This window comes from Passer domesticus, chromosome 1 (assembly GCF_036417665.1).
Source record: "Passer domesticus isolate bPasDom1 chromosome 1, bPasDom1.hap1, whole genome shotgun sequence".
Lineage (NCBI taxonomy): Eukaryota > Metazoa > Chordata > Aves > Passeriformes > Passeridae > Passer > Passer domesticus.
The window spans coordinates 41953242-41966104 of NC_087474.1; the positions used below are offsets into that span (position 1 = coordinate 41953242).

A 12863-nucleotide genomic window follows, 5' to 3' on the forward strand; every position below is an offset into this window, starting at 1 on the left:
CGTTTCCCCGCACCTGGAACCACTCATCCCGGTTTCACGCAGCGCCGTTGCGGGGGGCACTCAGGAATTAGCACGCCAGAAAGACGGGGCGTGAGGGTGGGTTAAAAAAAGGGGCGGGGGGGAAAGGAAACCCCGCAATTCCGCGCTGCTTCCCTCCCTGCGCTGCGAAGGCACAAAGAGACGGGGGCGCTGTGGGCAGGGAGGGGTTCCCCCGGAGGCGGGGCCGGGCCGCGGAGCTCGGCGGCAGCGGCGGAGCGGGAGGCGGCGGCGGCGGCGGTGGTGGCAGCGGAGCCGCCATGGAGCCGGGGGCCCGCCGGGGCCGCCCCGCCGAGGAGCCGCCGCGGCCCGAGGACGAGGAGGTGGACCCCCGCATCCAGGTGAGGGCCTGCCCGCCGAGGGGCGGCCGCGCTTTGCGGAGGTCGTTTGGATATGTGTGCTGTGGCTGTGTGGAGTAATGTAATGTATGTAATCATGGTTGCCTTTTATTTCATTGCTTTTGCTGCGTATGTGCATACATACATACATATATATATATATATATATACACACATACATATACGCACACAAATATGTGTATATATCTCTCTCTTTTTTCTTTTTTTTTCCTTTTCTTTTTTTTTTTTTTTTTTTTTTCCCCCCCAGCCCGGAGCAGCCCCGGGTGTCTCGGCGCCCGCCGGGAGCGGGGAAGCGCCCCCGGAGCGCCCCAGCCCTTTGTTACCCCGGGCATCGCTCCGCGCCCGGCTCCGCTGGGCGTCCCTCCTTCTCCTCCTCCTCTTTCTGCTGAAATCCACCCCCCTCTCCCCTTTTTAGTTTTGACCATGACAGCGTGACCTTGCTCGTGGAGCGGGGCTGGTGCTTAGAAATTCATAAATGCGGGAAAATGCAGGTTTTTAAATTTTTATTTCGTTATTTTTGTCGTTAGTTTTTTTGTTTCTTGTAAAAAGGAGCTTTAGTGGAATATGGTGCTTCCTCCCAGTGAATGCCTTCTGCAATGCTTTTTATTCTTGCATGGTTTCTGTACAAAGCTTTTCTCCCCAAAATCACGTCTCAACCAATAGCACGGTGCAAACTTGAAGCACGCTGTGGTCCCCGAAATGAAATGTATTTTTAGGTCTCTGCAGATTTATGGCTTTTGCCTCCAGCATTGCTGGTACTGTTTGTCATGAATGAATATAACACGTGTGTATATTGCTGAGAGGATCCTTGGCGTAGGTCCCTGCTCGCTGTAATTGTCATTCTTTTCTCCATCGTGAGCATTTTGTTTTCCAGGGCTGTGCAGAGCCATTGCAAAATTCTCAAAACATGGTTACACAGAGGGAGGCCCTCAGCCAAAAGCTAGCCTGGTACTGCCCTGATTTTACAATTTGGTGTCTATTGATCTAATTTTGGCCTTAGGTTCTTCAGCTTGCAACGTGTTTCCACATACACGATTTGTGAATTGTTGGCAAAATAATTGTTTTTGTTCAGTTTTCTGTTTGGTTTGAAAAACAGGCTGCTGTGTCTGCTTCCGCAAGAGCCATGAGGTTTTGAGTCTTACAGTAAGAGACAATTAGGTAATTTTTGGATAAGTGTTTGTTTCAGACAGCATGGATACCCAAATAGGTGTTTTCCAAGTCCTAGGAGTAGGAAACGAAATCTGACCGCTGAGGATAAGAGAGCTAAACTGTTGTAATGAATTCCTTTCTGGTTGTAACCAGAGTCATTCTTGTAGTCTAGTGGGAAGCTGCTCAAGTGACAATCAATTTACAACATTCGGTTTGTACAGCAGAACATTTCCAGGCGTGTTCTGTTACACGGGTTGACAATTAAATAATGTTTAAATTGGAGAATATTCCTGTTAAAAATCTCATAATCTTGTTGCCCAGATAGAGAAAGCTATCAGATCTCCTCCTCAGGGTTGCTTTTTGAGGTAAGAAAGTCAGTAAGAATGAGCTTTATTTTTACAGTAACTTCATTCATGCCAACACCACTTCTACTACATATTTATTCAAGGGATTTAACACCTTTGTTTCTGCTGTTAAGGGATCAAAATGTTGTCAGGAAGACAAATTATGTAAACCTACTTGTATGTCCCATGGACTGGTTGGGTTAAGAAATGGTTTGCCAAAATCCAAAATAAAATGTCTCTTGTGAGGCAAGATGTGTTTCTTATCAGTTCTGTCCTTTCACTGTGTGTCTCCTGTGATAGTACAAACTTTGCTAATCTTCTGGGGTGGGTGTGTCTGTCTCCCCAGTACCTCGCTGATATTGACTATTTTGATTAATGAGACAGAGCTTGTGTTTATTTGTAATAGTGAAGAAGTAGCCAGAATAGGAAATGTGTTGCCTTAACATAAAACTATAGAGCTTCTCTGTTTATTTTTCTTTTAAGTAGCAAAGTAGAAGACCTGTGGCAAAGTTAAGCTGAACATCTCAAGGCTTCCTCTTTGCACTAAATTCATTTGCCACAGCCCTTGTGAGCTTTCAGTGGGGATGCTGAATGAGCCTTCTCAGATATGTTTTTTTTCCCTGATTTCTTACTATGCATCTGACTTTCTTTCCTTCTAGGGGGAGCTAGAAAAACTGAATCAATCTACAGATGATATCAATCGCAGAGAGACGGAGCTGGAGGTACAGAATTTATCCTTGCGTTTCCCTTTTGTGCATGTTGGATTTTTCTGAATAAAAGGACAGTGTTTTTGATTAGGTTGCCTCCTGAATTTGTGCATCCTGAATGGTAATTTTGCAGCAAGAGCGTGGTGATAATGTTTTTAAAGGTATGAATTGACCTAACAGCCGAAAAGAAAGGGAAAAGGTGGAGGTGTGTTGACAGTGTAAAAAACCCTGTGTGGAGAACCTCACACACAACCACTGCCAGAACTTATTTTTAGGTTTTGACACGAAGCTTAGACAAGTTTTATTTTTACAAGTCACTGTTTTGTGTTTGTGATTATAAACAGGGAAAGTTATTTGGTTAAGAGGTTTTTGCCATACAACTGTCTGCCAGGATCTTCTCTTTGGTGGCTGTTTGGGGTTTTTTTAGATTGTTATCTTTGCCTTTTTTGTCATCACTTCCTGAACAAGGAAGGTGATGAAGGAAAATTGGAATAAAAGACTTCTTGGTTATACAGAGAGGTTTTCGGGGATACTTGAAAATCAAAAGCAAGTTCTGAAGAAATTTTTTCTAAATCCCCAAATTTGAGCTTCATCTACTTGGTAGTTATTCTGGAAGGCTCAGCATTATTGATCTAATAGTGAAGCAAAACAAACTCTCCTATGTGTGTGTCTGAATTTTCTTTTGTTTGCAAAACAAAGAAGATAAATACAGTAGAAGTATAGGATAAATATGCTGCTAAAGAAAAACTGGCATAAAATACTATTTTACATCCTAAATAATTTTGATATCATTATAAAGTCTTGAATACTGTATTAAAACATCTGAGATTGCATTGAGGAACTTACTGTAAAAGTACATCTGTAGATTTGTCTGTACCTTCAAAATATCAAAGTATGGTTGGTTTGTTTGTTTTAAAATTTTTTTTCCTCTTGTGTGTCTTTTCATGAGATGGATACCTCAAGCATGGGGAGGTTCTGGGTAGAATTTTAAAATACTGGAGTATCCACTAAAAGCACTGAACAGAAAATGGGGTTATGATCTTCGGACAGGCCTTGTAGCTTTTTTCCTATCCCCACTTGTTTGCATGTTCTGTCATGTGTGGCATGTAGATCATTAATTTATTGGTTAATAAACTTAGTTAAATGGGGAACTATTTGCTATGCATAACAAAACAGTATTTTTGCTGTGAGAACTGTTCAGTGTCACCAGCATGATTTAAATTTTGAGTGAACTTTAAAAGTCAGTATAGTATTCTAGTCTGCACCTAGAGCAATTAAATGGACTTCAGGAATCTTTATATAGATATATTGAAAAAAATTATTATATGTATCTTTTCAGTCTCCTTATTTCATGCTGAGGTACTGAAATTGAAAGATGGTGTTATGGATAGTTGCCTGGATTTCATTAATTTTGTCATAACCTTGCACTGAGGACATATTATGAAGCAGATGGAATAGTAATAATAATGCAAAGGCATCCACGTGAAATAAATCCCAGTGAATTTAAGATGGGATTTTGCTGCTTGATTAAAATTATTCATGTGATCAAGTGTTTGTAGAGCCTGCAGATTTGTAGCTACTGTGTGTGTGGCACATGCTGAGCTGTAGAGGCTGAAAGGCTCCTGGAAATATAACTGTAAATAAAAGAGCAGAGTTTCCACGTTGGGTTGGTCTTACATTGTTGCCTACTCAGCCTGGTAAATACCAGGTGTTAGATTGATTATATGATTTTCTACCTTTCTCTGCACTTTGCCATTAAGAGCTTACTGCAGATCTGCCTGTAGTACTTACTGTAAGCAGTTTTTGATGGAATTAAGGTGAAATACCACCAAGAGTATGCTTTCTTGAATGTTTCCTCTTCACTTTTCATCCAAAAATCTTGTTACTGGATGGAAGCTAGTTTGTGGTATCATGCAACTGCATAGTTTTTAATCTGTGAAGATTTCATTGCATTTGATCTGCTTAAATATTGAGGACAAATGCAGTTGGATGATGTAAGCAAGGCTTGATTTATATCAAGGTTGATAAATGCATTTTAAATGGACTGAAAACCTTTCTAGGGGAAGGGAATAAAAAAAAAATCCCACAACGCCCAACACTTGTGGTTAGCAGAAAATCTCTGCATTCATACTCTGCACAAGAAAAGAAAAATTTGCCAAGCAGCCTTATAGGAAAATTTGGAAGGAGGAGTTTGGAATTGGGATCATTCTGCTTCAAAGGCTTCCAGAATCCATGAATGCTGTTGAAAATGTGGGCTTCTGGGAGAGCTGTGCCGAGTTCCCCTTTGAAGATTTGCACTTTTGGCTCTTACTAGCAGCTTTGGGTCCCTCTTGCTACCCCTTCCTAGTTTGTGGTGTTCCTGCTATATGGAAGAAAGATGTGTGTGAGTGTTTTTTTAACCAGACAATGGAGTTATATTCATCCTCTTTTGCTAGTATCATTTTCTTCATCTTTTCAATATCTTTAATGGGAACATAGATGTATCATTACATTATTTAGAGCACCAGTTGCTGACTACCAGCTTCCTGTAATATTACTTTGTGGTCCATAGACTCCCACTGTTGATTTTTTTCCCAGAATAATCTGGAACAGCAATGGGAGCGTTTGAGTAGAAGGTATATTTCTCTGTAGGAAGTTCAGAAAAAGACACCCATGTTTTTGTGACTTGATGTACTCTCTGATAAGCAGGAAGGGTAACCTTGTGGCATCTGAATTCTGCATGACTGTTCTGGACTTCCTGTATGTAGCTTTGTGTGAGTTGCTCTAAGTGAGAATGCTGGCTGTCTCCAGTTCCCATTAACTGGAAAAAAAAAAAGCTGTTAAATCCTTCTAAACCCATGCTTCTGTTCTTGCTGTGCCTCAGGTCTGCTTCTGCAGAATGGAAGTAATAATGCTGCGTTACCCAGTGGAAAAATGTTATGGGGCTGAATTCAGTAGAGGCTTCTAGGATTTTGAGGCTGCACTGGCTTGGTGTAGCCACAGGAATGTCAGTGTTTGAGCAGTGTAGAAAATACTGGTGTCTACTGCTTACAGAGGTGATAAAACGGGGAATTCTGATTTAAGTTGACCAGCCAGCCACTTCTTTAAGTTCTGCTCTGAAAGTGCCATATGATCTGTTTTTAAGATGAACAGCCTGGGTTTTTTAATCTTTTAAAATAAGTTCTGCACCCACACTGCCTGTGAGAGCACTGGAGATACATGCATGGCATGGCATGGCTTGAACAGATACGTTGAAGTTGGATGCATATATTCTTTTACTTTGAAGAATTACTCATTTTTTTGCTCTTTTGACCTATCCTATTAAACCCTGAAGAAACATCCTGACCTGCTGACACTCACTGCTTGTTCAGGAGTTGCAGAGCTGCTGAAGGGCACTGAGTGGCTCGTAGTTGTACGTTGCGTTAATGTATTGCCTGTTAATGAATCTTTGATTAGACTTGATTTAAAATCCATAATGGTGCTCCTCCTAAGTGCAACACTGAGCATTACTGACACAGCAGAAAGATGATAAGGGTTCTCTGAGGGATTTAACACTTGGCTTCGCTAATGTCCCTGTTTATGTTTGAAGTGTCTGTGAAGGGCCAGGGGAAATGTCTTGCAGGGGAGATAGAAGTGTGTTCTGGCCAAATGCAGGAGGTTTTTTCCTGTTTATTTGAAGTGCATCTCCATCTGAACTCGCATCAGGAGCTGTGAATGTCCTTAACAAATGTGCAGGATTTGCCTGTCCAGCCAGCTCACACAGGGCTTCGACTGGCTCTGAAAAGTACAACTCAGATGTAACAAATTAACCCGGGGACCCTCTGGCAGCATTGTGGGGAGGGGAAATGCAGCACATACCATTAAAGTTACCACTGGAATCCCAGCTATCCCAAATGTGGTTTTTGTTAGAGAGAGTTTTTTGTGTTGCTGCAGCTACAAGCTTGCCAATGTTTGTTCATGGGAGACACTGCACAGGAAGACTGGAGCTGAACAGTGCTGCTTTCAGCCATGCTCCTTATCAGAGGGCCTGGTTGGGAGCCTTCTTCTGTGCTTGCCTGGATCCTATAGTCCTGATCTGCAAGACTTTGTATTACTTTTAGTTCTGGGTTTATCACAAAGATCACCCTGGGTTGTTGTTGGATATAAGGAAAGGGGTTTATTAGCTATGGTGCTCTTTCACTTCTGAGCCTGGTCAGCATTTGAACCTCTCTCAGAAGGGGAAGGACTTTGTCATGGTTTAACCCCAGCTGGCTGCTAAGCATGACACAGCCCCTTGCTCCCTCCCTGCCAGTGGGACGGGAAGGAGAACCAGAAGATAGAAGTGAGAAAACCCATGGATTGAGATAAAGGCAGTTAAGTGTAAAGCAAAATCTGCACACACAAGCAAAGCAAAACAAGGAATTAATTCTCTGCTTCCCACTGGCAGGCAGGTATTCACCAGTTATTTAGAATTGCTTCTTACTTCTTCACTAAAATACTTGGTTTTAGGAAGAAAACTTGAGCTGTTGACCCTGTCACACATAAAGCATGTAAGTAGATTAAAAAAAGAAAAATCCTCTGGCTTTCAGTTTTCAGAAAAATGACCTCTCAATGTCTGGAATCTCATTCTGGGCATGCCTGCTTGGCTTGAGGAAACATCTATCTGTGGAAACATCCGCCACCTTATCAGTATCCCTGTGCAGCATTTTCCAGTGTCCACAAAGGAATGCAGAGATAAGGGCAAAGCAGCTCACTGGCTGGTGTTCCTGCTGGCTTTTGGAGGAGGATGTACATGTGTGATGGATTTGTCCAGCATTATCAGGACAAATCTTTCCACACTTTATGATCTACTTGCTTCCATAGGAAATGGCTCCTGTGTGTGCATTCCTTGTTGTTTTGCCTTCTGCTTTCATCCAAGGATGAGTAAGGGAAGGCTTCTTCCTCTGCTGTGGCTCTGGAAAGATTTTGTCAACCAAGTGAGTCAAAGGGCTTTACTCGATTCATGTTCTTGACGTAAAGATGGGTTTCCAGCCTGAGAGAGGAAGGGTTAGGTGGAGAAATCTTGCTTTGGAAGGAGCACCCAGCATCCTCCCATGTCTGCTTTCTTCTCTTTTCTTCTAAGAGAATTAAAAACATTTGTAGTAAAAAGTATTGGTAGTCTCAGTTTGTATCTGTCTGCAAGCAGGAGGTTAGAGCAACTTCCAGGTACTGATTTTTTAATTTTTGTTAGATGGCACATTAGTAGCTGCCTAAAAAAACAAATGGAAGGCTTTCCTTATCCGTTAAATATTGAGGTTCTACTTTTCCCCTTCCTTGCACTTTGTTTTTAAGATTTGGTTGCCAGTCTGGCTTACTTTAACTGCTCAGGTACCAGCGAGACATTAAAAGTGTCTTTAACTGGTTTGATGCTTGAAGGTTGATTTCTGAGCACACCTTGTGCATCTCTTTGGCGTGGATGTATGACACTGATGCTGGCTTAGCTTGGAGATGAGCTTTTGCAGCTGGTAGGTTTTTGTAGCAGAGAAGATGGGTATGGATCCTGTCAGCCTCTTGGAAATAGATGAAGCCTGTCTCAGCCGGCAGTTCCATTTCCATGCACCTGCCATGCTTGCCAGAGGTTCTGCACACCAGACTGTCACGAGACAACCTTTGTAAATGAAATTTAGATGTGCTTGGTACTAAGATGATTCAGACATGGTTGATATGTAGAGTTCATTTTAAAAATAAAATTGTTTGAAAATACATGTTTCATTTGATGGGCAGAAATAGTTATTTACTTGTCATCTGGCATCTAACACCAGCTCATCACCATCACTCATGAGTGAGGAAAACAGGCATGCTTTTTTTCCTCTGACAGATGCAGTATAGGTTGAAAATTGCATTTTAGTTTTTCAGTTTTTTCCCCACATTTGAGAATGTGTCTTCAAATACTGCTGTAAGGATGATGTGTCCTTAAGTGTGGTCCCTCTTTCTCGTGCAGTGACTTGCCCAGCAGCAAGTCACTGGAAACAAAGTCTGCTTTTAATAATGAACTATTGCAGCAAAACCATATATGGGGTAGAGGTCTGGCATGCTCCTTAAGACAGTGCTAGTGAAATCTCTTTTGAAAAAAGAAGTGCTAAGGATTTTCAGGAAGAAAGCTGATGAGTGTGGAGCTCTTCCAGCCGTAGAACAAGATGTTGAAACGCAAACTGCAGCTGTCCACGTGCTACACTGACTGCTCTGCCTGCTAGAGTGTGTGCATGACAAACACCTAGCTAGTAAGAGTCTACTTGTTAAGGCTGTAATTTAAGTGAGAAGCTTCTCCTGCTACTTTTTCTTTTTTTTTTTTTTACCTTGCGACACACATTAAGGATAAATGGATAAATGCCTTAATCGGCTTTTGTCCAGCTTGGAAAAGGTTTATCATCATCTCATTTGAGCAAATAGGAGGGGAAAAAACATTGAAAGCTGACTGGCTAACATTTTCAATGTCACCTTTCTATTTCCAAAATCAGAAACAAGGTGTTCTTGAAATTGATCACAGAAGATTAGGAGTGAGTAGAGGGGAAAACACGCTTTTAAAATGTCAGGGTGTTTGAGATGTCTCATGTCAGTTGCATTGCTTCTGTTAGAGTTCAATGCAGTGATGAGAAAAAAAAAAAGTGTTTTTAAAAACCAAAAAAAACCAAAACATAAGAACTCGCCCAGAAATGGTGAGTGTGACTCACATGTTACCTAAGGCTGCTGTTATCAATGAATAGCATTTCTGCTGGAATAAGTTATCTTTCAAGAAACTGAAATACAGAAACCAGGGATTGAGGACTGTGCTAGAAAATTTCTGTGGCATATGCTGCACTGTCTTGGTTTTGCTCAGAACAGCAAGTTGCAGGAATTGACATATTTTCCATTCTCTGTTATCCGTTAAATCGTAACACTTTTGTGTGGAGGGGCAAGTCACACCAGAAGATTTGGCAAGTAGCCTGAAAATGTTGTGGTTGTCTTTCTAACACGGATGTAGGACTTACCCTGTGCTGGGGACCACGAGTGAGCTGCAGTGATGTGCTGTTCTGAGCCTCTACGTTTTTGGTGTGAGTGTCCTTCAGAAAACACTGTTAAGAGGATTTGTAGCTTTGAACCACTTCACATGTGGGTCGAAGTGTCTCACTGACAGTAACATGGGAAGCCAGACATAAAAAGTAGTGAATTAAATAAATTTCTAAGTTGACCATATGCCCATTCATTTCCATGAGTAATAGATGTGTTTCTCATGCCCCATAGGAGTAAGTGCACCAAGCCAGTCCTACTGACTGGTGCAATTGCCTTGGTGCTTCTGACCTCCCCATTTTCACATGAAGTGTAAAAATAGCTGCTGCACCTGAAGTTCTTACTCAGACTTGCCCAGGCTTACCTGCCAGGGGAGTTTTGTGCTGTCCCAAGGGTGATGTCTTTTGCAGGTGCTGTGCCAGCCCGTGGCAGGGCGTGCAGCCTGGACCCAGGAGCGTGGCTGAGTGTGTGCAGGAGGGAGCTGTGACCCCGCTCTCAGGAGGGCTTGCCATAGCTCCCGGGTCAGAGGCATGGCCAGGAGAGCTGGGTCAGCTCGGGTTGAGGAGGCTGGGTGGTGTGAAGGCACTGGGTTCCCACAGGAGCACACATACAGTGTGGGATCATTCGCTTTTGGCGTGTAGTTTGGGCTGGTGGAGAGTTCAAGTGGTGTGTGTAGGGCTGCAGAGGGCGTGGGTTTGGCATGCCACCTCAGAGACCTCAGCATCCTGCTGCTGGGTCTGAAGGGGGATGGCTGAAAACCTTTGGTAGGGGGACTAATCCCAGCAGAGAACTGAGCATCTGCTTGCTCTGTCATGCAGAAGGTGTTGGAGCCTGCAGGCTTGTGTTCCTGACAGTCAGGAGCCCAAGAATAAATGTCACTTAAAATAAGTTGTGATGGATGATACAAAATTCTGGAGTGTTTTGGTTTTCATTATTGCTCTTTGCTGCAAGAATGAGGGTGGTCAGACCTAAATTAAGCCTTAAAAGAAGAACCAGTCCTCTTTGGAGGAAAATGATAAACCGGGATTTCACACCAGTGTGTTCTTCAGCTGAAGCTTCCTATTCTGTGTAACTAACTACTTTGTGGAGTTTGCTCATGGGCAAATGTCTGTTTCGCCATTTGTAAGACCTGTGCTTCAGGCACCAGTTAGAGGAGCACTTGGAGTTCAGTAATTTGTATCTGCTTCAGAGTTAAAGGGAGATGAATGGGTACAGAAGTTGCTGTTACTTTGACTGCTTTGTTCTTAGTGTCCTTTGTTTTCTTTTGTTTTGTTTTTCTAAACTCCAAGTGGGGACTAGTCATCTTTTTCCTACGGGATAAGACTGTATATAATTACTACATGAGTAAATTTGGGGTAGGTCTCCAAGCGCAGATTTGTAGTGATGATTTCTTTGTTCCAAGTGATCTTGCAAATGTGGGAACTGAACTTTTGGATGAATCACTGCATAGGGATTTTTTTACTTAAACTGTTTATTTGCCTAACTAATATCCTTAAATGCAGCTTTCACAAAGAGAGTGAAAAGAAATCTTCCGGCTCATTCATTTAGAAATGAGCTTTTAATTCCGTTCCTACACCTGCAAAGAATTTTTCTCTTTGTTAAATATATTTCAGTGCTTAATATTTTTCTTGCAATATAGTCATCATTCTTGGAGTCTTTTTTCAGTTACTTATGAAACTCATTTTGAGCAGTGAACCATGTATGGTCCAGTAATTTAATTGGAAATATTCAAATTCTTCTCACTGAGAAAATCATTGACTCGATAAATATTGTTTAAATGATACATTTCAGGCTTTCACTGGGAAATGAGATTATTGACTGAATTTGAGTTAATGAAATAATAAGTTAATGTCCATTTAATTCTCCATTTTTGACCTTGTTACCCATTTGAATAATTCCTTAGAATAAACTGGAGTACCTTAGGAATCTAAAGCTATTTGGCCTGGATAAGATAATGCTGATGCTGGTTCAGGTTTTACATGACACTAAAAAGGAAACAAAGAAGCTTTTACAGAAGTATGTTGCTTTTTCTGTAAAAACTGAGGTATTGTTGCATTTTTTTCCACTTCTGAGAGCATAGTGGCAGCTTGCAATATATTTTAAATCTTCCAGTGTATAAGCAGTTTTGCATTCTAGAAATCATCAACAATAATCACTGAACCCTCCTGAATTGGGGCACTTCTTGAAGCCAGCTGCTTCCTGATTATTAACTTGTCACTCCAGCAGTCTGCATAAATGTTGCACTCTAATTAGAGTTACAAGCCTCGTTGAGAGCTCACATGGCCCTTCCTCTTCATCTCCTTAAATCCTGGGCCAGGTCCCAGCCTGAATTTGCATCAGTCTGCAATAATTTCATATATTTAGAGTCTGTGGTGGATTCTGAGATTGAAATCGGAATCAGTTTGCTTACATGTGTGGAAATTTCAGTGGAGTGGAGGAAATATTTTAATTGCTTTACCTAATCATGTAAGGAGCACAACTCATCCCATTTGGAAGTAGCTGGGTTTTTTAAATATAGAAAATATTAACAGTGAAGTGGAATGTAGGTGCCCTTATCCATTGATAGAAACCATAGCTGAAAAGATGGGCTTTCTGTGCCAATTCCAGCTGATTTTCCAGCCTGCTGTGGGAGTTTGGCTTGCCTGCTAGCACCATTCTGGCTCTATGTATGCGAGATGGCTTTGCCATTGAAGTCCCTCTCAGAGCTTGTTACGCTGCTGTTTGCCTCCTCACCAAGTGAGTAATTTACAAACAATTCCTCTCTGAGAAACCCTGCCAGAGATAACATCTAGAAAAGGCTGTTGTAGGCTTTATATAAAAGCTGTCACTGAAAGACAAAGATTTGGTGTCCAGGATGCTGGCTTTAGGACTTGGCTCTGGGTTACAGGGCTCCTCTGCTGAAAAATTCTTAGTCCAAATGCCAGTAACTCTTTTGAATGTGTCAGCTCCTGTGTGAATCTGAAGAGGAACCTGAAGGTAGGAGCAAACAGGTGGAAATAATTTTTAAAGCTCTAATCTGCCTTTGTCCTTTCTTTCCTTCCTGCCGCGTTTTGAAGGATGCACGCCAGAAGTTCCGCTCTGTGCTGGTCGAGGCGACAGTAAAACTGGATGAGCTGGTCAAGAAGATTGGAAAAGCTGTAGAAGACTCTAAACCTTACTGGGAAGCTCGGAGGGTGGCCAGGCAGGTAAGAGCTTTCTGCCTTGTAAGCTTGTGGTGGTAGCTGGAGGGCACACACTGATGGTGTTGCTTCCCTGCTATTAATAATTCTCAGCAAGTGCACTTG

General features: G+C 42.1%; 1 protein-coding gene across 1 annotated transcript in view; it reads left to right on the top strand.

Moving 5' to 3' along the window:
- The first annotated feature begins 217 nt into the window (after positions 1-217).
- SH3BP5 (SH3 domain binding protein 5) overlaps positions 218-12863 on the top strand; it is a 50026-nt gene continuing 37380 nt past the window's right edge. Inside the window, exons 1-3 of the mRNA XM_064415881.1 lie at positions 218-377; positions 2548-2610; positions 12636-12764. Of these exons, the coding sequence (XP_064271951.1) occupies positions 297-377; positions 2548-2610; positions 12636-12764 (273 nt within the window). The 5' untranslated portion in view covers positions 218-296. The remainder of the gene's footprint in view (positions 378-2547; positions 2611-12635; positions 12765-12863) is intronic.